We start from the raw sequence: 23,757 nt of genomic DNA on the forward strand, positions 1-23,757 counted from the left end.
ATGTGGGATCTTCCCAGACCAGGGCCCGAACCCGTGTCCCCTGCATTAGCAGGCAGATTCTCAACCACTGCGCCACCAGGGAAGCCCATCTCAATGTAGAATTTTAATTGTGTGTTAATAATGAGATATGATGAAAATAATGAAGTTCAAGTGTTTTATTTTTATCCTTTTATTCCTGTCAAGAAATGTTACCTCTTTGTATGGAAAGTTGACAGGAAATATTACCTCTTTGTATGCAAAGTTGAAAGGAAGAGTATTAAAGGAAAGTTGAAAGGAAGAGGTTGATTTGTATGACAGCAAATCTATAAGTGGTTACAGCATGATTATTATCATAAAGGTATATGAGTCTAATGTTACATGTAGAATTTGGTATTTGTTGGTGTCTAGAGCCTTCTTAGGATTTCTGTTGGCTTTTTGCTTTGCCCTTGGAAAATTATCAGGAATATTTCTAAAACGTGCTCTTCAGAGATAGTGCCAATCAGCTTTCATCCTGCCTAAAAGCTAAAAAAAAAAAAAAAAAAAAAATACATCTCAGTTTTGGAAAATAGGTAGATTGTATGTTGAGATTAAAAAAATACTATAAATACCATTAGTTTACCTGGATCAATAGTTGCTTTTACTTTTATCCACTAGTTCTTTTCATTCTGGGACTTTTAATCACCACAAACCTAGCAAAAACCCTTGGACTAAAGTAAAACAGCTCTATTAGAGAGTTAATCATAATAGTTCTTCAGCATCTATTAGTGATTTTTGTTCAAACTTAATAGCGAATTTAATAATCCCTTTGTACTCAGTGAATGAGACTTAATTTAAGCAACAAATGCCAGAGCCTTTTAGCACATACACGACCCTCATAGACTATGGCATGTTCCTTAATTATAGGTGAATTTCGGTCCAAAAAGAATCCATAATTCAAAGGCTTTACAGTTACACAATTCTAGTTAGAAGTACTTTGAACTTTAATAGATCAAATAAGAGATACTAAATAAGTAATTTTACCTTATTTAAATTTTTTTCCTAAAATCCCTGAGATTCAGATGGTAATAAAGTTCCAGAGTAATTTCTCTGTTTCTTCAGAAGGCATTTTATTTTTGTGGCCTCATTTTACTTTTGTGGTTGTTATTTGCTGAGTTGATTGTTAAAAAGAAAAAAATGTTTGTTGATTTTTCTTCCTACTGATCATTTCTCTCTGCTTTACTCTCCATCCAATGAGATTTCCTTCAGTTAATTTTGAACTGTCAGAACGTTGGTGACCATGCTTGAGGGGAAAAGATATGAATCTATAATTTTACAGATTTTTTTGTGGGTTGACATTTCAGTATTTGGCTAGGGAAACATACTTAAAATCCAGAGGTCTGTTTCTAATACGAGATTCTTTTGCATTTCTCCCATGATTGTAACATCAAAGGGCTTGTGATTTCATTATTTAAAATAAAAACAAAACCAAAACCCAAACATATATACATATGCCCTTAAAGACATATTTGTCATAAGTTCTTCAATGCAATATATTCATTTTCCCCCCCAAAGTTATAATACGCCAAAAAGAGGATATGACCTTATATTTTAGTTCTCAGGAAGGATCTTCATATTCCTCAACTACTGTATTTTGAACAGCAAAGTAATAAAATGCTGCTTGGATAAGTTACATTAGCCTGAAAAAACTTAATACCAGTTTAGGATGCTTGTTGAGGGCACTTGATGGAATTGACGAAAAATCATACAGCTGAATTTAGAGATAATTTTGGGGAGGATGACCTTACCATTACAGGTATTAGATATCATTGTAAACAAACCTTCTAGAAATTACATTACAAAGCAATACAGTACAGAGTTATTTTGTGGAGATCACAAATAGCTAATGGGTATTTGTGGTTGGCATAAAATTTCCAGTGACATCATCATGCATGAATTCAAAAAATGCTAGATCTTAAGTAACTCTGAACAAAAGTTGATGTGCTTTTGAAAACTGTGTTAGATAACTTGAAAAGTGGCTTTATGGACGATAAAGACCATGATTTCAAAGATGCATATAGAATAAAATTGTTTCATGAAATTTGAGTGGAAAAAGTAATATTTCTAAATGAACATAATAAGACTGTTATTTGAAATATGTTTATATAATGAAATTAATAAATTATATAATATGAAGTCATTTCCTTTCATCGTCTATATAATGGAAATGGCTGTACATCTAATTTTGGGTATTCTCATGTGGAAAATGGGCAACTGGCTTTTATGCTGGTTGTCGTATATTTGGGCACGTACGTACAGTATGTGTGTGTGTGTGATGTGGACGAGTGTGGACACAGAAATAGGTCGGGGAGGGTGCACATTGTCCTGCTCTCAGCATGAGCTCCGGGAGTGGGGTGGGGATGGTGGCCTTGCTGTCCTACGTGCACCAAGAACATTCCTGTTGCAGTGCGGTTGCACTTGCTGCTCCCTTGCCTGGGAGGCTGCTCCCCACACAGACACACGCCTAGTCCTTCGTGTTTACTCTAGCGGCATCTTCTCAGGGCTTCCCTGGCCAGTAGCCGAAACTGCACCCTCTGCCCGGCTTCCCCGTGCCCCTTTCTGTTTGATTTTTACCCTCAGCACTAATTATTGCCCATTGTACTATCTGTTTTACTTGTTTATGTTTTTTTTTTAATTTAAATTATTTATTTATTTATTTATTTATGGCTGTGTTGGTCTTCATTTCTGTGTGAGGGCTTTCTCTAGTTGTGGCAAGTGGGGGCCACTCTTCATCGCGGTGTGCGGGCCTCTCACTATCGCGGCCTCTCTTGTTGCGGAGCACAGGCTCCAGACGCGCAGGCTCAGTAATTGTGGCCCACGGGCCCAGTTGCTCCGTGGCATGTGGGATCTTCCCAGACCAGGGCTCGAACCCGTGTCCCCTGTGTTGGCAGGCGGATTCTCAACCACTGTGCCACCAGGGAAGCCCTTGTTTATGTTTTTAATTGCCTCTCCTTCTAAAACGTAAGCTCTATAAGATTGGGATGTTCTGTGTCAGAGTTTTGTTTTGTGTGTGTAAGGATTTGTTTGTTTTGTTCTATTTTGTTCACTGTTGTATCCCTGGCATCAAGAATAGTGCTTGCACAGAGCAGATGCTCAATTAATATTTGTTGAATGAGTGAATAAGTTATAGGGTATGAGCATTTTAAAGATTGATGATATTGTCAAGTTCCTTTTTAAAAGGACATACCAGTTAAATCTCATAGTGTTTGTGTGACCATAGATATGCCAATATAGTATTTAAGACTATAGAATTTACTAGGTGAAATTGTTATTTTAATTTTTGGATTACTAGTGAAGTTGAATATTTTAAAAATATCATTTTGGGGGACTTCCCTGGTGGTCTGGTGGTTAAGACTCTGGGCTCCCAGTGGAGGGGGCACGGGTTCGACCCCTGGTCGGGGAACTAAGATCCCACGTGCCGCATGGTGTGGCCCCCCCCCCAAAAAATCATTTTTACGTTTAGTGCTCTTTTTATTTTTAACTGTATCTATAATACCTTTGTTAAAAATTGGGAAATACTGAAAACATACTCATTTATTCATTCAGGACACATAAGTATTGACTGGTTTCTGTGTCGGTTACTGTGCTGTGTGATGGGGATACATATAGACATGCCGTATTCGTTCCTCCAGAGATTATAGTCTGCGCAAGTACTGATGCTACACAAATGAAGAAGAAAATTTAAAAATAAAAATCATATGTGATGTTCATGCAGGGATAAACCCTGCTGAGGATTTAGATGATAGGTTTTCAGTCTGCATTCTGCATGTGTCCATGAACATTAAATTATAGCTTTCTTTTTTCACTTAGAATATCTTGAATTTTTCCTTGCCATTACATGTATTTTTGTAAACTTGGTTTTTAATGGTTGTGTGACATTCCATTTTATGGAATTTCCACAATTAGGTTGCTTGTAATTTTCACTATTATAAATAAAATAACATTTATACTTCATGTGAATCTTTTCTCTGCATCTCTGTTATTGCCTTATATATTAGTTGTCTGTTGCTGCTATAACAATTTACCATAAACTTAGTGGCTTAAAGCAACACAAATATATTATCTTACAGTTCTGGAGGTTAGATGGCTTAAAATCAAGGTGTCGCCGGGGCTGGTTCCTTCTGGAGGCCATAGGAGATAATCTGTTTCCTGGCCTTCTCCAGTGTCTTTAGGTCACCTACAGGTGGCTTATGACCCCTTCCTGCATCTTCAAAGCCAGAAGTGTAGCATCTTCGAATCTTTCTCTCTGACCTCTGCTTCCCTCATCACATCTCCTTCTCTGACTCTAACCCTCCTCCATCCTTCTTGTGATTACATCGGGCGTATCATCTTAAGCCAGGATAATCTCCTCTTTTTAATAAGATCCTTAGTCATATCTGCAAAGTCCCCATTGCCATGTAAGGAAGCATTTCACAGGCTTCAGGGATTAGGATGTGGACATCTTTGAGGGGTCATTATTCTGCCTGCCGTATCTTAGGATATGTGCCCAAAGATAAAATTGGTAAGTCCAAAGCAATTTTTAACACTTTAGATACATACTGTCAAACTACTCCTAAAACACTGAATCCTCAATTGATGTTCGTATCTGTAGTGAGAATTCCTATCACACCTGGTTTTTCTTAGCATTTGATATTCTTACTGTTGATAATAATAATAGCAAATGTTTATTGAGTGATTACTATATGGCCAGCACAAAAGTAAGAGCTTCATAGGTATCAATTAATTTAATCCTCAGAAGACTATGACGTAGGTACTTTATTATCTCTGTTTTACAGGTAAAGACACTGAGGCATAAGGAGGTCAAGGAACTTGTCCAAGTCAGACGGTTGGAAATGGTGGAGCTAAAATTCAAACACAGGCAGAGAAAGAGCTAACTAGTTAGATATCCATATTCTAAATCGTTCTTTCTCGGGACAAGTGAACAGAGACACACATGTGTGCACACACACACACACTTTGAATAAAAGATCTCTGTAGGGTGTGCCTGTGACAGCCTTGATTAAAAAAAAACAATGATAGCTAATATTTGTCGACTACTATGTGGCTTAGTGGAAAAAGGTTTGCATATACTAGCCAGGAGGAGTATGGAGGAGGAAAATGAGGACTGAAGTAATTGAAGTGCATTTTCCTTTGAGGTCTTAGGACCAGCCTGTACTTTCTGGGCTAGTGCAGAATTGTAAAACTTAATTCTTCATTTAGAAGTGCCTATAGCAGAAATTCAGGATAGGGTTTAAAACTTCATAAAGTTTATAATGATGAAAAATACAGTATAAGCTTTCAAGAGGGTTTACTATAAAGCAAAGAGGAGCTCAATGGCAGGAGAGAAGTTTCGAGTTTAATCTCAGGAATCTTTATGATTGATAACATAATTATATTTTTACAAGTCTTTTTTTTTCATTCACAACTAACTAGGTACAGGGTACTGATGCTTATATCACTTGTCATTTTTTCATTGACTTTGTCAGAATGACTATGTCAGAAATTATCATCTTTTAACTTAGGAGAAAGCATCACCAAAAACGTTTCAACATTTTATAGTGATGAACCATTCATAGATGTTCATTTACTCACAGCAAATTTATGTAAAATAGTCTTTGTTGTTTAAACCTGTAGTAGGCTGGATTACATATGTTTATTTAGATAAATGTGTTTTTAAACATGGTTTTGCCCTTATTTAAGAGCTTAAGGTGAAGGTCTTAAATGTCATAAGAAAAATGGAGAAGACAGACTTCTATCCCTTGAATTCTATTAGGTATTTAAATAGGTAGCTTTCAACTCATTATATTTTGGGCCATATGCTAATTCTTGTGGATCTCGAAAAAACTGTGTCAATGTAGTTTAATTCTTATTGTTTTTTATTCTTTTGACTATTGTGTTGGTGGGATAAAAAAATGCATTGAGTTACAACTGTTTGCTGGCACACACCTCTACCATCAAGATACTGCTCCTGTCAACATTTGCTTTTTTTCTTAATGTGCATACATACACATATACTTTATACATGCTTCACTTAGTATGATAATCTCTGTGTCCATCCATGTTGCTGCAAATGGCATTATTTTGTTCTTTTTTATGGCTGAGTAGTATTCCATTGTATATATGTATCACATCTTCTTTATCCAGTCACCTGTCGATGGACATTTAGGTTGTTTCCATATCTTGGCTGTTCTGAATAGTGCTTCTCTGAACATATGGGTGCATGTATCTTTTTAAATTATAGTTTCTTCTAGATATATGTCCAGGAGGGGGATTGCTGGATCACATGGCAACTCTATTTTTAGTTTTTTGAGGACCCTTCATACTGTTTTCCATAGTGGCTGCACCAACTTACATTCCCACCAACATTGTAGGAGGGTTCCCTTTTCTCCACTCCCTCTCCAGCATTTATTATTTGTAGACTTTTTAATGATGGCCATTCTGACTGGTGTGAGGTGGTACCTCATTGTAGTTTTGATGTGCATTTCTCTAATAATTAGTGATGTTGAGCATCTTTTCATGTGCCTGTTGGCCATCTGTATGTCTTCTTTAGAGAAATGTCTATTTAGTTCTGCCCATTTCTGATTGGGTTTTTTTTTTTGTCATTGTTGTTGAGCTGTATGAGCTGTTTGTGTATTTTGGAAATTAAGCCTTTGTCAGTCGCATCATTTGCACATATTTTCTCCCATTCTGTAGGTTGTCTTAGGTTCATTTTGTTTATGGTTTACTTTGCTGTACAAAAGCTTGTAAGTTTCATTAGGTCCCATTTGTATATTTTTGCTTTTATTTCTGTTGCCTTGGGAGACTGACCTAAGAAAACATTGATATGATTTATGTCAGAGAATGTTTTCCCTATGTTCTCTTCTAGGAGTTTTATGGTGTCATGTCTTAACGTTTAAGCCTTTAAGCCATTTTGAGTTTATTTTTGTGTATCGTGTGAAGGTGTGTTCTAACTTTATTGATTTACATGAGGCTGTCCAACTTTCCCAATACTGTTTATTGAAGAGACTTCCCCATTGTATTATATTCTTGACTCCTTTGTTGAAGATTAATTGTCCATACGTGTGTGGGTTTATTTCTGGGCTCTCTATTCTGTTCCATTGATCCATATGTCTGTTTTTGTGCCAGTGCCATGCCATTTTGATTACCGTAGCTTTATAGTATTGTCTGAAGTCTGGGAGGGTTATACCTCTTGCTTTGTTCTTTTTCTTCAGGATTGCTTTGGCAATTCTGGTTCCATATAAATTTTAGGGTTGTTTGTTCTTGTTATGTGAAAAATGTCATGGGTAATTTGATAGGGATTGCATTAAATCTGTAGATTGCTTTGGGTAGTATGGCCATTTCAACAATATGAATTCTTCCAATCCAAGGGCATGGATTATCTTTCCATTTCTTTGAATCATCTTCAGTCTCCTTTATTAATGTTTTATAGTTTTCAGCATATAAGTCTTTCACCTCCTTGGTCAGGTTTATTCCTAAGTTTTTTGTTTTTGTTTCTTTTTTGGTGTGTGTGTGTGTGATTTTAAAAAGGACTGTTTTTTTACGTTCCCTTTCTGATATTTCATTGTTAGTGTAAAGAAATGTAACCGATTTTGTGATTTTCGAAATGCAAGAATCTTTAAAAAGAAACAAGTAATATACTTTGGTAATTATTTTAATTTCAGAATCCTTGCATGTCTGTTTTTGCTTAATATTATTATTCTTAATTAAACTATCACTTTGAATGAAAAGAAATAGACATTAGATGTATTCAACTGATCTTCCATTTCACAACTAGATGTCAGTGTTAACATATCTGATTAGATGTTTCAGATGTGATTATAATGAGGTAATTCAAGAATTACTCACCTATATGAAATACAGTTCACAAAAAAACAATAAAGAAGGAAAAGAAGAAAAAAAAGCTACTTATTTCAAAGTAGGCCAGTTAATTTTATATTTACATTTAAAAATATTGATTTTCTTCTCCACCTTAGCTATCCATGAACAATTAAACTGTTTGATTTATTTGGTTAGGAAAGACAGGTAGAGTATGAACTTGTACCTTTTTACTACTACCAACCAGATGTTCTCCCCTTCAACTTTTCCAGAAAGTGTGATCAGAAAAAGAAGGAAAATAACCATTATTCAAATGTGGTGTGTGTGTGTGTGTGTGTGTGTGTGTGTGTGTGTGTGTGATGTGTGTGTGCATTTCTTGCCCACTTTAATAAGAAACATATTTAAAAGCAGGAATTACGCATGTATTTTCAGTGATATTTCTTTTTTTTTTTTTTGGTATTTTCTCTATCCCTTTTATTATTTTTTTAAAAAATTTATTTTATTTTTTATACAGCAGGTTCTTATTAGTTATCTATTTTATGCGTATTAGCGTATACATGTCAATCCAAATCTCCCAATTCATCACCCCCCGCCACCACCACTTTTCCCCCTTGGTGTCCATATGTTTGTTCTCTAAATCTGTCTCTATTTCTGCCCTGCAAACCGGTTCATCTGTACCATTTTTCTAGATTCCACATATATGTGTTAATATATGATATTTGTTTTTCTCTTTCTGACTTCACTCTGTATGACAGTCTCTAGGTCCATCCATGTCTCTACAAATGATCCAATTTCGTTCCTTTTTATGGCTGAGTAATATTGCATTGTATCTATGTACCACATCTTCTTTATCCATTTGTCTGTCGATGGGCATGTAGGTTGCTTCCATGACCTGGCTATTGTAAATAGTGCTGCAGTGAACATTGGGGTGCATGTGTCTTTTTGAATTATGGTTTTCTCTGGGTATACACCCAGTAGTGGGATTGCTGGGTCATTTGGTAGTTCTATTTTAGTTTTCTAAGGAACCTCCATACTGTTCTCCACAGTGACTGTATCAATTTACATTCCCACCAGCAGTGCAAGAGGGTTCCCTTTTCTCCACACCCTCTCCAGCATTTGTTGTTTGTAGATTTTCTGATGATGCCCATTCTAACTGGTGTGAGGTGATACCTCATTGTAGTTTTGATTTTCATTTCTCTAATAATTAGTGATGTTGAGCATCTTTTCATGTGCTTCGTGGCCATCTGTATGTCTTCTTTGGAGAAATGTCTATTTAGATCTTCTGCCCATTTTTGGATTGGGTTGTTTGTTTTTTTAATATTGAGCTGCATGAACTGTTTATGTATTTTGGAGGTTAATCCTTTGTCCATTGATTCGTTTGCAAATATTTCTTCCCATTCTGAGGTTGTCTTTTCGTCTTGTTTATGGTTTCCTTTGCTGTGCAAAAGCTTTTAAGTTTCATTAGGTCCCATTTGTTTATTTTTGTTTTATTTCCATTGCTCTAGGAGGTGGATCAAAAGAGATCTTGCTGTGATTTATGTCAAAGAGTGTTCTTCCTATGTTTTCCTCTAAGAGTTTGATAGTGTCTGGCCTTACATTTAGGTCTTTAATCCATTTTGAGCTTATTTTTGTGTACAGTGTTAGGGAGTGTTCTAATTTCATTCTTTGACATGTAGCTGTCCAGTTTTCCCAGCACCACTTATTGAAGAGACTGTCTTTTCTCCATTGTGTATCTTTGCCTCCTTTGTCATAGATAGTTGACCATAGGTGCATGGGTTTATCTCTGGGCTTTCTATCCGGTTCCATTGATCTGTATTTCTGTTTTTGTGCCAGTACTATACTGTCTTGATTACTGTAGCTTTGTAGTATAGTCTGAAGTCAGGGAGTCTGAGTCCTCCAGCTCCGTTTTTTTTCCTTAAGATAGCTTTGGCTATTCAGGTCTTTTGTGTCTCCATACAAATTTTAAGATTTTTTTGTTCCAGTTCTGTAAAAAATGCCGTTGGTAATTTGATAGGGATTGCATTGAATCTGTAGATTGCTTTGGGTAGTATAGTCATTTGCACAATATTGATTTTTCCAATCCAAGAACATGGTATATCTCTCCATCTGTTTATATTATCTTTGATTTCTTTCATCATTGTCTTACAGTATCCTGAGTACAGGTCTTTTACCTCCTTAGGTAAGTTTATTCCTAGGTAATTTATTCTTTTTGTTGCAATGGTGAATGGGATTGTTTCCTTAATTTCCCTTTCTGATCTTTCATTGTTAGTGTATAGGAATGCAAGAGATTTCTGTGCATTAATTTTGTATCCTGCAACTTTACCAAATTCATTGATTAGCTTTAGTAGTTTTCTGGTAGCATCTTTAGGATTCTCTATGTATAGTATCATGTCATCTGCAAACAGTGACAGTTTTACTTTTTCTTTTCCAATTTAGATTCCTTTTATTTCTTTTTCTTCTCTGATTGCTGTGGCTAGGACTTCCAAAACTATGGTGAATAATAGTGGCGAGAGTGGACATCCTTGTCTTGTTCCTGATCTTAGAGGAAATGCTTTCAGTTTTTCACCATTGAGAATGATGTTTGCTGTGGGTTTGTCATATATGGCCTTTATTATGTTGAGGTAGGTTCCCTCTATGCCCACTTTCTGGAGAGTTTTTATCATAAATGGGTGTTGAATTTTGTCAAAAGCTTTTTCTGCATCTATTGAGATGATCGTATGGTTTTTATTCTTCAATTTGTTAATATGGTGTGTCACATTGATTGATTTGCATATATGGAAGAATCCTGGCCTTCCTGGGATAAACCCCACTTGATCATGGTGTATGATCCTTTTAATGTGTTGTTGGATTCTGTTTGCTAGTATTTTGTTGAGGATTTTTGCATCTATATTCATCAGTGATATTGGTCTGTAATTTTCTTTTTTGTGTAGTATCTTTGTCTGGTTTTGGTATCAGGGTGATGGTGGCCTCATAAGATGAGTTTGGGAGTGTTCCTTCCTCTGCAGTTTTTTGGAAGAGTTTGAGAAGGATGGGTGTTAGCTCTTCTCTAAATGTTTGATAGAATTCACCTGTGAAGCCATCTGTTCCTGGACTTTTTGTTTGTTGGAAGATTTTTAATCACAGTTTCAATGTCATTACTGTGATTGACCTGTTCATATTTTCTGTTTCTTCCTCGTTCAGTCTTGGAAGGTTATACCTTTCTAGGAATTTGTCCATTTCTTCCAGGTTGTCCATTTTATTGGCATAGAGTTGCTTGTAGTAGTCTCTTAATGATGTTTTGTATTTCTGCGGTGTCCGTTGTAACTTCTCCTTTTTCATTTTTAATTTTATTGATTTGAGTGCTCTCCCTCTTTTTCTTGATCAGTCTGGCTAAAGGTTTATCAATTTTGTTTACCTTCTCAAAGAACCATCTCTTAGTTTTATTGATCTTTGCTATTGTTTTCTTTGTCTCTATTTCATTTATTTCTGTTCTGATCTTTTTTTAAAATTTTTTTAATAAGTATTGGTTGTTATTCTTTTTTTAAAAATTAATTATTTATTTATTTATATTTATTTTTTGGCTGTGTTGGGTCTTCATTTCTATGTGAGGGCTTTCTCTAGTTGCGGCAAGTGGGGGCCACTCTTCATCATGGTGCGCGGGCCTCTCACTATCGCGGCCTCTCTTGTTGCGGAGCACAGGCTCCAGATGCTCAGGCTCAGTAGTTGTGGCTCACGGGCCTAGTTGCTTCGCGGCACGTGGGATCCTCCCTGACCAGGGCTCGAACCCGTGTCCCCTGCATTGGCAGGCAGATTCTGAACCACTGCGCCACAGGGAAGCCCTTTGTTCTGATCTTTATGATTTCTTTCCTTCTACTAACTTTGGGTTTTGTTTGTTCTTCTTCCTCTAGTTCCTTTAGGTGTAAGGTTAGATTTTTTTAATTTGAGATTTTTCTTGTTTACTGAGGTAGGATTGTATTGCTATAAACTTCCCTCGTAGAACTGCTTTTGCTGCATCCCATAGGTTTTGGATCATTGTGTCTTCGTTCTCATTTGTCTCTAGGTGTTTTTTTTGGGATTTCCTCTTTGATTTCTTCAGTGATCTCTTGGTTATTTAGTAACATATTGTTTAGCCTCCACGTGTTCGTATTTTTTATGGTTTTACCCTGTAATTTATTTCTAATCTCATAACATTGCCATTGGAAATGATGCATGATATGATTTCAGTTTTCTTAAATTTACCAAGGCTTGATTTGTGACCCAAGATATGCTCTATCCTGGAGAATGTTCCGTGTGCACTTGAGAAGAAAGTGTAATATGCTGTTTTTAGATTGAATGTCCTATAAATATCAATTAAATCTATTTGGTCTATTGTGTCATTTAAAGCTTGTGTTTCCTTATTAATTTTTTGTCTGGATGATCTGTCCATTGGTGTAAGTGCGGTGTAAGTCCTCCGCTATTATTGTGTTACTGTTGATTTCCTCTTTTATAGCTATTAGCATTTGCCTTATGTATTGAGGCGCTTCTGTGTTGGGTGCATATATATTTATAATTGTTATATCTTCTTCTTGGATTGATCTCTTGATCATTATGTAGTGTCCTTCCTTGTCTCTTGTAACATTCTTTATTTTAAAGTCTATTTTATCTGATATGAGTTTTGCTACTCCAGCTTTCTTTTGATTTCCATTTGCATGGAATATCTTTTTCCATCCCCTCACTTTCAGTCTGTATGTGTCCCTAGGTCTGAAGTGGGTCTCTTGTAGACAGCATATATATGGGTCTTGTTTTTGTATCCATTCAGCGAGCCTGTGTCTTTTGGTTGGAACATTTAATCCGTTCACATTTAAGGTAATTATCAATACATATGTTCCTATTACCATTTTATTAATTGTTTTGTGTTTGTTTTTGTGGGTCCTTTTCTTCCCTTGTGTTTCCCACTTACAGAAGTTCCTTTAGCATTTGCTGTAGAGCTGGTTTGGTGGTGCTGAGTTCTCTTAGCTTTTGCTTGTCTGTAAAGCTTTTGATTTCTCCGTCGAATCTGAATGAGATCTTTGCCAGGTAGAGTAATCTTGGTTATAGGTTCTTCCCTTCCATCACTTTAAATATATCGTGCCACTCCCTTCTGGCTTGTAGAGTTTCTGCTGAGAAATCAGCTGTTTACCTTATGGGGAGTTCCCCTGTATGTTATTTGTCGTTTTTCCTTTGTTGCTTTCAATAATTTTTCTTTATCTTTAATTTTTGTCAATTTGATTGCTGTGTGTCTTGGTGTTTCTCCTTGGGTTTATCCTGCCTGGGACTCTCTGCACTTCCTGGACTTGGGTGCTTATTTCCTTTCCCATGTTAGGGAAGTTTTCGACTATAATCTCTTCAAATATTTTCTCGGGTCCTTTTTCTCTCTCTTCTCCTTCTGGGACACCTATAATGCAAATGTTGGTGAGCTTAATGTTGTCCCAGAGGTCTCTTAGGCTGTCTTCAATTCTTTTCATTCTTTTTTCTTTATTCTGTTCTGTAGCAGTTAATTCCACCATTCTGTCTTCCAGGTCACTGACCCATTCTTCTGCCTCAGTTATTCTTTTTTTTTTAACATTTATTTATTTTTGGGTATGTGGGTCTTCATTGCTGCATGCGGGCTTTCTCTAGTGGTGGCGAGTGGGGGCTACTCTTCGTTGTGGTGCACAGGCTTCTCGTTGAGGTGGCTTCTCTTGTTGCAGAGTATTGGCTCTAGGCGCACGGGCTTCAGTAGTCGTGGCACATGGACTCAGTAGTTGTGGCTTGCAGGCTCTAGAGCGCAGGCTCAGTAATTGTGGTGCATGACCTTAGTTGCTCTGTGGCATGTTGGATCTTCCCGGACCAGGGCTCGAACCCGTGTCCCCTGCATTGGCAGGTGGATTCTTAACCACTGTGCCACCATGGAAGTCCCTGCCTCAATTATTCTGCTATTGATCCCTTCTAGTGTATTTTTCGTTTCAGTTATTGTATTGTTCATCTCCGTTTGTTTGTTCTTTAATTCTTCGAGGTCTTTGTTAAACATGTCTTGCATTTTCTCAATCTTTGCCTCCATTCTTTTTCTGAGGTCCTGGATCATTTTCACTATCATTATTCTGAATTCATTTTCTGGAAGGTTGCCTATCTCCACTTCACTTAATTGTTTTTCTGGGGTGTTATCTTGTTCCTTCATCTGGTACATAGTCCTCTGCCTTTTTATTTTGTCTGTCTTTCTGTGAATGTGGTTTTTGTTCCACATGCTGTAGGATTGTAGTTCTTCTTGGTTCTGTTTTCTGCCCTCTGGTGGATGGGGCGATCTAAGAGGCTTGTGCCAGCTTCCTGACGGGAGGGACTGGTGGTGGGTAGAGCAAGGTGTTGCTCTGGTGGGCAGAGCTCAGTAAAACTTTAATCTGCTTGTCTGCTGATGGGTGGGGCTGAGTTCCTTCCCTGTTGGTTGTTTGGCTGAGGTGACCCAGCACTGGAGCCTACAGGCCCTTTGGTGTGGCTAATGGTGGACTCCGGGAGGGCTCACGCCAAGGAGTACTTCCCAGAACTTCTGCTACCAGTGTCCTTGTCCCCGTGGTGAGCCACAGCCACCCCCGCCTCTACAGGAGACCCTCCAACACTAGCAGGCAGGTCTGGTTTAGTTTCCTATGGGGTCACTACTTCTTCCCCCTGCGTCCTGATGCACACACTACTTTGTGTGTGCCCTCCAAGAGTGGAGTCTGTTTCCCCAATTCTCTCGAAGTCCTGCAGTCAAATCCCGCTACCCTTCAAAGTCTGATTCTCTGGGAATTCCTCCTCCCGTTGCTGGACCCCCAGGTTGGGAAGCCTGACGTGGGGCTCAGAACCTTCACTCCAGTGGGTGGACTTCTGTGGTATAAGTGTTCTCCAGTTTGTGAGTCATCCACGCAGCAGTTATGGGATTTAATTTTATTGTGATTGCGCCCCTCCTACCGTCTCACTGCAGTTTCTCCTTTGTCTTTGGATGTGGGTATCTTTTTTGTGAGTTCCAGTGTCTTCCTGTCAATGATTATTCAGCTGTTAGTTGTGATTCCAGTGCTCTTGCAAGAGGGAGTGAGCACACGTTCTTCTACTACGCCATCTTGAACCAATCTTCATTTTACGTGACAGTTCTAACATTTCACCTAGAAGTCTCTCTTGACATAACTAAATCTACCATTTTTTAGTTTAGGTCTCATATAAATGGGAGTATGCTACCCCTTAACCTTTCCTTGTAGATCTAATCTGACAATCCTTTAAAATCATTTATGTTGCATTTCTCTAACTGGAATGTCTTAGTACCTATGCTTTTTGTTGATAAATATGCAGTCCAGAATAATAACTGAAATACCATGAATAAAATCCAGGGAAAGCAATAGATCAAAGTGCTGAAAACCCATCCTCTCCTTCTACTTCCCCAGAAGATCCTATGGATCCCATTTCCACAATTCTTTCTCCCCTTTGAGAATTACTACTCCTGGATCACTTAATTTTTTTTAATTTTTTTTTTTTAATTTTTTTTTTAAATTTTTATTTATTTATTTATGGCTGTGTTGGGTCTTTGTTTCTGTGCGAGGGCTTTCTCTAGTTGTGGCAAGCGGGGGCCACTCTTCATCGCGGTGCACGGGCCTCTCACTATCGCGGCCTCTCTTGTTGCGGAGCACAGGCTCCAGACGCGCAGGCTCAGTAGTTGTGGCTCACGGGCCTAGTTGCTCCGCGGCATGTGGGATCTTCCCAGACCAGGGCTCGAACCCGTGTCCCCTGCATTGGCAGGCAGATTCTCAAGCACTGCGCCACCAGGGAAGCCCCCTGGATCACTTAAGTGATGGAGCTCACTTAGGCAAAAATCTGTTGAATTATATTTGTTTGGTTATTTTTAGTTAAACATTTTCAAAATCTGTGTATGCAGCTTAACAAAGATTTTTGGAGGCCATAGATTTAAAGTGTACAGTAAGAAATATCAAAACAACTTGTCTTTGGAGCTCAATTTAAGATTTTGATAGAATTGAAAGGCTTGATTTTAAGAGTGTTATTTATAAGTTCAACTTTTTCCTTGGTTACACACTTATACCCCAAAACAGTCTGTTTTGAAAAGGCAGGTTGAATTAGTGTCAGTAAGGTCTTAGTATGTTTATTTTTCATCATGGAAATAACTTTTTAGGTTATGCGGTAGATCCTTTTTTATAACAGTCTAAAATATGTGCAAACAGTGCACTTGTTTATTGACTTTAAAAATCTATTGTTTCCTGAGAGAATTTTCGGTTCATCAGTTCTTTCATCACCACATAAAACACTCATTTGGCAGTTGAGTTTTATTAGTTTTTATGTCTTCCAGGCACATAATACAAGAACATAAAATTAATTATTGATTATGGTACAGATTTGGCACATTACTGTGGATTTTCATTCAGCCTGAAAAAGGAGAAAAATCATATGAACTAACTCCAGGCAATCCCAGATTGCTGTATATATAACAGAAAGACAAGCCTCGTACTAATTACAACATATCTTATTTAGCAAAACAGTAGAATAGTTCAGTGAAGTTATTTAATTCTGAGCTCTCTTAAAATGATTAGTAGTTGTATAGTTCTTGACCTGGATTATAAGGTTTGTGATTTTGCAAATTGATCCTTATATACTAATTTTTGTTAGTTTGTTTAAAAACCTTGATTTATGTTTCAAGATCTCTCTGATGCCTTTGACAAAGATATAATTTAGAACTTAAATTGACTTTATACAAAGGCAAGTAAACTAGTTATTGAATTTAAACTCACTTAGAGGCAGCTGCCTATGATATTACTAACTGGACCTTGAAGTTCCAGTGACCTATATACAAGACAGCAGGGTACCTAGAAGATAACTGGTCCTAGCCCAGGGTCTTGAGCCTAGTAGTACACATGTAGTAAATATTTACTTAGACACATTTAAACCCTGTTTTCTCTCTGGCATTATCTTTTCTAGGCCTCAGTGTAAGGTTGTGATTGTTTTCTGAATGTGTGTGAGCTTCCCTCCTTGCCCCATCTTCTGTGATCTGGGTTTTATTTCCAGGTGCCTGCTGCATGAAGCCTAGCTCCTCACATCCTAATATTTTTCTTTTTCATTTTTTGATATTTGGGCTGCCTAATTTAACTATGAACAGAAATGGTTATTAAAGAAATAGCTATTTGGAGCTAGTATGTAATTTTGTAACATTTTCTCTGATGATTTTCCTAAGACGTCTCAAATACTTTTATTTTAAAAACTCTTCACATTTTCTACTGATTTGGGACAGGGTTTACACATAATTGGGTTTGTATGTGTTTGGGGAAGAAGTGCAAAGAGGGTGATAATTGCAAAATATAACAGCAACTACGTTTACATGGTTGAAATTTTGACTGCCATTTAAAGACTATGACAAAATTCTCTGAATCTGAAAGCATTATGAAAAAATGCCTTTCTTTAGCAGCAAGACAGATGGGCAGTGAAGGAAGATGCCCTTGTACTTATTTCTCTTGCTCTTCTCACCTTCTCTCTGTCAAAATTTTTAATTTTTAGTCTGTGAGCTTTTTACATTTGGACACCAATTAATTTTTCACCTCCTTTAAAAACTTACCTAAACTTTCAACAGGTGAATTTTGTGATATGTGAGTTGCATATCAATAAAGCTATTTAAAGAAAAAAGAAAAACAGATTTACCTGAAACTTACCAGAACTTACCTAAAAGCATTTTCAGTGGTATTGGGAAGCAACATTGTATTAATGTTAGAAGTTGAGGAACAAATGGTAGTTAATTTATTTATAAATTTCCAAGTGATATGGCTTTTAAGAATATATAGTAAGTCCCCTACATATGAACCTTCAAGTTGCGAACTTTCAAAGATGTGAACGTGAGTTCTCATGTCCAATCACGTAAGTTAGTTCACGTGTCTGGCGACATTGTCACATGCGTGCATCCTCTACAAGTGGTTCTGCTTATGTGTACTTTACTGTACAGTACTGTATAGAGTACAGTAGTACAGTATCTATTTCAAGCTGAGATGTCCTGAAGCAAGTGTAAAAGCAGCAGTGATGTAGCTGGTACTGCCAAGAAGCACCAAGTGACAACAATGGAAACTGTACTGTAAGATTAAAAATGTTTTCTTTATTTTTTGCATTTGTTTGTTTGTTATGTATTATTTGTGTGAAAAGTATTACAGTACAGTACCTATTACAGTACAGTACTATATAGCCGATTGTGTTAGTTGGGTACTTAGGCTAACTTTGCTGGACTTACGAACAAATTGGACTTATGAACACGCTCTCAGAACGGAACTCGTTCGTATGTAGGGGACTTACTGTACTTCACTTTTCTATTTTTGGTTTGTTTTAATTTAGGAAAACTTTCCCTTCGACTCATAAATGTGTATCTTAATGGAGGAAGGAAAGCAAATATAAGAGATAATGACTAAAATATTTAAATCTTATTTTTAGCATGAGAATGCTGTTGAGAGAGATGAACCAGAGGTACATAAATATTCTACTTCGCGCCTAGCTCCTCCTGGCTTTGTTGTCCACTGACAACCTGAGGTCTGGCCAGATAATTGAGGAAGTGAGGAAATGTACTACAAAATTCTGCTATTATTTTGGCTTCTCTCTATGATGAACAAATTGTTGTTAAGGACTTTACCTTTTAAGTTATTCCACTTATCATTACAGAAAGCTGTGTACCTGCACAAGTGGTGGCTGCCGTTGATGTAAACACTGTCGCTAACGAAGTATACAAGTATAATTTTCCTCACACACCGTTACTGGCCAAGACAATTGAAGTGAGTAACAGTATTGTTTTAATAAGTCTGTATATAGCAAGGAAAATGTAATTGAGGAATACTGTAAGATACTGATTTCTGGTGTCTTCATTTGAAGATAGGTCATATATAAATGAAAAAGTTTAGGAGAAGGGAATTAGATTAACATTTTTTATTCTGTCAGAAGATAGCATGTTATTTTTTGCCTTTTATCCTTTTTTAAAATTTCTAGCTTTAGAGAAAGACGATCAATATTTTGGTCTCTGAGAGAAAGAATTGACATGTAAGAATATGCTTGACTTCTAAATTCTTGGTTGTGTAATGATATTAAACTTTACTTAATTCTTTATTTTTAAGCATTACTCATGTGCAATATATATATAGCAGGAGTGAAAAAAAGAGAGTAAAAAAAGTGATTGGATATTACTTGTTGAAGCCCGTCAAAGTTAAAGATACCGTTTTGCCTGTGATGAACTCAGCAGAAGTGTTTAACACTTTTGTTATTTTTAAAATAATTTGACATTGTGTTTTTCTCCCAATTTCACGTCATAAAAAATTTTACACACAAATTTCTCATGAAGCCATAATTTACATACAATAAACTGCCCTCATTGTAAGTGTGTAGTTTGAGTTTTGACCAATATATACTGTGTAACCACAATCGAGACTTAAAACATCCATCACCCTAAAATGTTCCTTAATGCCTCGTTTTACTCAGTCTCTGACCCCAACCCCAGGCAACTGTTGATCTGCTTTCAGTCATTACAGATTAAATTTTCCAGTTCTAGTCATACCCTAAATAGAATCATGAGTGTAATTTTTTTGAGTATGACTTCTCTTGTTTAGTGTGATTTTTTTTGCATTTATCCACATTGTTGTTATCTATCTGTAGTTGGCTCTTCATTGTTGTTCAGTGATATTCTGTACAGTGGAATATTTCATACTACAAAATGTATATCCATTCACATGATGTTTGACATTTAGATTGTTTCCAGTTTTTGACTGTTATAAAAAAGTTGCTGTGAATATTCATGTACAAGTTTTTATGTGGACTTTGTTTTTGCTTCTTGTGGATATATACCTGGGAGTAGAATTGCTGTATCATATGGCAAATTTCTTTAACTTTATGAGAAAATGCCAACTGTTTTCCATAGTGTTCATACCATTTTACAGTCACACAATCAATGTTTAAGTGTTTCAGTTGTTTCACATCCCTACCAACAATTGCTGTTGGCAGTCTTTTAAATATTAGTCACTCTTGTGAGCATACAGTGGTATTGTGATTTTAATTTGCATTTCCCTGGTGACTAATAATGTTGAGTATTTTTTTCATGTGCTTATTGTCCATTTCTATGTTTTTCGTGATGAAATTTCTTTCCCAGTTTTTATTTGGTATGTTTGTGCTATTATCATTTAGTTTTAAGAGTTGTTTAAGTTTCCTGGATTCAAGTTGTTTGTCAGAAATATGTATGACAAATATTTTCTCCAAATCTGTAACTTGTCTTTTCATTTCCTTAACTGTGTTCATCAAAGTGCAGAAGTTACTTATCTTTTTTTTTTTTTGTAGGACACTTTTTTTGTGTCCTAAGAAATCTTTGTTTACCCCATTTTTTTCCTGTTTTCTTCTAGAAGTTTTATAGTTTGGGCTTTTACATTTAGGTTTATGACCCAGTTAAAGTTACTTTTTGTGTGTGTTTTTTTTTTCCTAAGTGCATATAAAACTGGTTATTATAGCTTTATAATATATATTGAATTCAGGCAATGTAAGTTCTCAAACTTCTGATTTTTTTTTTCAAGATTATTTTGGCTACACTCTCATTCACATTTCTGTGTAAATTTCAGAATCAGCTTACCAATTTCTACAAAAAAAAAGATATTTTGATTGGAATTTCACTGATTGGTTTTGGAAGAACTGATATCTTCATAAGAGTCTTCCAATCCATGAACGTGGTATCTCTCTTCACTTATTTAGGTCTTCTTTAATTTGTATCAGCTATATTTTGTAATATTTAGTATACTAGTCTTACACTTATTTTTATTTATTTATTTATTTATTTTAGAAATTAACACAATATTTTATTTATTTTTGGCTGTGTTAGGTCTTTGTTTCTGTGCGAGGGCTTTCTCTAGTTGCGGCGAGTGGGGGCCACTCTTCATCGCGGTGCACAGGCCTCTCACTATCGTGGCCTCTCTTGTTGCGGAGCACAGGCTCCAGACGCACAGGCTCAGCAGTTGTGGCTCACGGGCCCAGTTGCTCCGCGGCATGTGGGATCTTCCCAGACCAGGGCTCGAACCCGTGTCCCCTGCCTTGGCAGGCAGATTCTCAACCACTGTGCCACCAGGGAAGCCCTATTTTTATTTATTGACCTAATATCCTGTGACTGCTATATTGACTTATTAGTTCTGGTAACTTTAATATTGATTTTTTAGGATTTTTTAACATGTACAGTTACATTGCCTGAGGAAAAAAAGAGTTTTACTTTTCCCTTCCAACCAGTGTGACTTTTTTTCTTGCCTTATTGCATTGTCTAGGACGTTCTTTACAATGTTGAATAAAAAGTGTGACAGTGGACATCCTTGCCTTCTTCCAGTTCTTAGGGGAGAACATTCAGTCATTTATCATTTTGTAGATGTTAGTCGTATATTTTTCATAGATGCCTTTTATCAAGTTGAGGAAATTTCCTTTTATTTCATTTTCTGAGAATTTGTATTATGAACAGGTTTTGAGTTCTGTCAAATGCTTTTTTTTTTGCATCTTTTGACATGATTATATCATTTTCCCTTGTATTCTGATAATATGGTGATCATATCAATTCCTTTTTTGAATGTTAAGTCAGTATTGCATTCCTGGGATAAATCCTACTTGTCTTGATATACCATCAGTTTTATGTTATGCTACATCCCACTTGTTAAAATTTTGTTAATTATTTTGGCATTTATCTTTATAGGTGACTTTTGTAGTTTCTTCATAACATATTTGTGTGGTTTTTATATTTATACATAGCCTTATATTTTCTGTAAGAGTTTGTGAAGAACAAGTATCAGTTCTTCTATAAATGATAGAATTTCATCAGTAGAGCCACCTGGGCCTGGAGTTTTCTTTGTGGGAAGGTTTTTAATTATGAATTTAATTTATTTAATTGCTATAAGACATTATCATGTTTCTTAGCATTGTAGTAATTTTTTATTAGGAGCCTAACATTGTAGGTTTTACATTTTTGAGTGCTGGAGTTTACTGTAATCTTTTAAGGACTGTTGGATTTTGTTCTCAGATGCAGTTAATTTCAGATCATCTTGATTCTTTTGAGACTTATTGTTAAGCATTTCAAACTGGATCTGGAGTAGCCTTTACTGTAAGGCTAGTGTAATCTTACTATTAATATATGACCTTAAAAAAAAATATATGACCTTTCTTAGATTGCTATTAAATGCCCCATGTACTCAACTAGGTCTTGCTACTCTGGATGTTAACTCAAATGATTGCTAACCCTGAGATCTGGGAATTTTTTTGGCTTACAACTTCCCAGTAATTGTTCCTTTTCCAGCAGTTGTTCTTTGCCCTACCTCAAGGCATTTTGCCTGATGCATGCACAGGTTGATACTCAGCAAGACACTCAAGGGGAATGTTATGCAGATTTCTGCATCTCTTTCCCTGTGCAGCTTCTTTTTGTCTGGCACTCTGCTCTGCAAATTCTAGTCACTTTGATCTTGAACTCCAACCTCTGTCTTCAACTCATCTACGTTACCAGGTACAGTTTGGATTTCCTTTCCCTTCACTGCCGTATGGAAATTATCTCTAGGCAGAAAGTTGAATTATCTTCAAGTTTTTTTTTCCTTTTCTAAGGAATGGCAGTCCTACTCTGTCTGTGGTCCAATTCCAATATCTGAAAACAGTTATTACATTTCTCCCAATTTTCTAGTTTATTTACACAACTCACAGATAGAAGCAAAAGTCTCACAAATGTTTTTCTCAGTGAGATACAATTCACATCCTGTGAAGTTCACTGTTTTAAAGTCTACAATTCAGTGTTTTCTTTTTTTTTATTTACTTACAAAGTTGTGTAACCATTACCACTTTCTAATTCTAGAATGTCTCATCCCCCAAAAGGTAATCCTGTAGCCATTAGCAGTCACTCCCCATTTCTTCTTCCCCCTAACCCCTGGCAACCACTAATCTACTTTCTGTCTCTATGGATTTGACTATTCTAGACATTTCATATAAATGGGATCATATAATATGTGGCTTTTTTTGGTCTGGATTCTTACAATTAGCATAATGTTTCCATACATCCATGTTCTAGCATGTGTCAGTGCTTCATTTCTTTTACTGGCTGAGTAATATTCCATTATATGGGTATACCACATTTTGTTTACCCAACAGATTTGTTTTAAGTTTTCTTTCAGCCAGTATGAAATGGGAACATTTCCTAGCTCTATGATTGGGTATCCAAAAGGTAGAAATAATCTACTTATGTGTTGAAGAATATCTATCCCTCTTATTGAGAACAGAATATCTTTCCCCGTGGGCATCATAGAGAGGAGGACTATGGGGACAACATCATCTTTCCAGTCACTGGTAGCAATGCATTTCATAAACTTCATGGCAAAGTACAGTCAGTCTACCTGTCTCATCATGGACGTAGGGCAAAAATAAATTCGGGGTCAGAAGAAAGATACCTACAAAAAAGTAACTTTGAATTGACTCTAATAGGCAGATGATATGCATTTAGGTTCCAGAATTTCTCTGACATAGAGTATGATAGCAAAAGTTATTTTATTAGAAAAAAATTAATCTAAATTTAAATTTAATGTAAATATTTAAAAGTTGATGCAGCCAAATGTCCAATTCAGCAAGAGTTTTCTCCCACTAAACAAAGTATAAAAAAAAACACAATCTCAGTAAAGCACCCATTATGTTCAACAACTTAACCTTCCTTTCTGTTTTACCTTCTAAGAAAAACTGTGAAATACTTTACATATTTGGGGACTGATTGGCATTCCCAGCTACATGCCAATAAAAATTTGGGGGCATTTAGAATAATACATCTGTGTCCATTTTTCTAGTGGTAATTCTATTTCAGTACCAGTTTTAATAGATGATAATAAATTGTATTATCTGCATATGATATAAGAACACTAGGGAGAGGGAAGAATGGAGGTACCTCCAGGGTCATTTGAAAGGAGATAATCAATTTATTAAAATGGTGTCTATAAGACAAAA

General features: G+C 36.3%; 1 protein-coding gene across 5 annotated transcripts in view; it reads left to right on the plus strand.

Annotated features, from left to right (window-relative positions):
* Positions 1 to 23,757, plus strand: part of TRDMT1 (tRNA aspartic acid methyltransferase 1) — a 60,443-nt gene that overhangs the window by 12,993 nt on the left and 23,693 nt on the right. For all 5 annotated transcript variants that reach the window (XM_007196412.2, XM_028162439.2, XM_028162440.2 and 2 more), the window contains exon 2: positions 18,448 to 18,557. In XM_007196412.2, coding sequence (XP_007196474.3) covers positions 18,448 to 18,557 — 110 coding nt within the window. The remainder of the gene's footprint in view (positions 1 to 18,447; positions 18,558 to 23,757) is intronic.

This window comes from Balaenoptera acutorostrata, chromosome 3, assembly GCF_949987535.1.
Source record: "Balaenoptera acutorostrata chromosome 3, mBalAcu1.1, whole genome shotgun sequence".
Classification (NCBI taxonomy): domain Eukaryota; kingdom Metazoa; phylum Chordata; class Mammalia; order Artiodactyla; family Balaenopteridae; genus Balaenoptera; species Balaenoptera acutorostrata.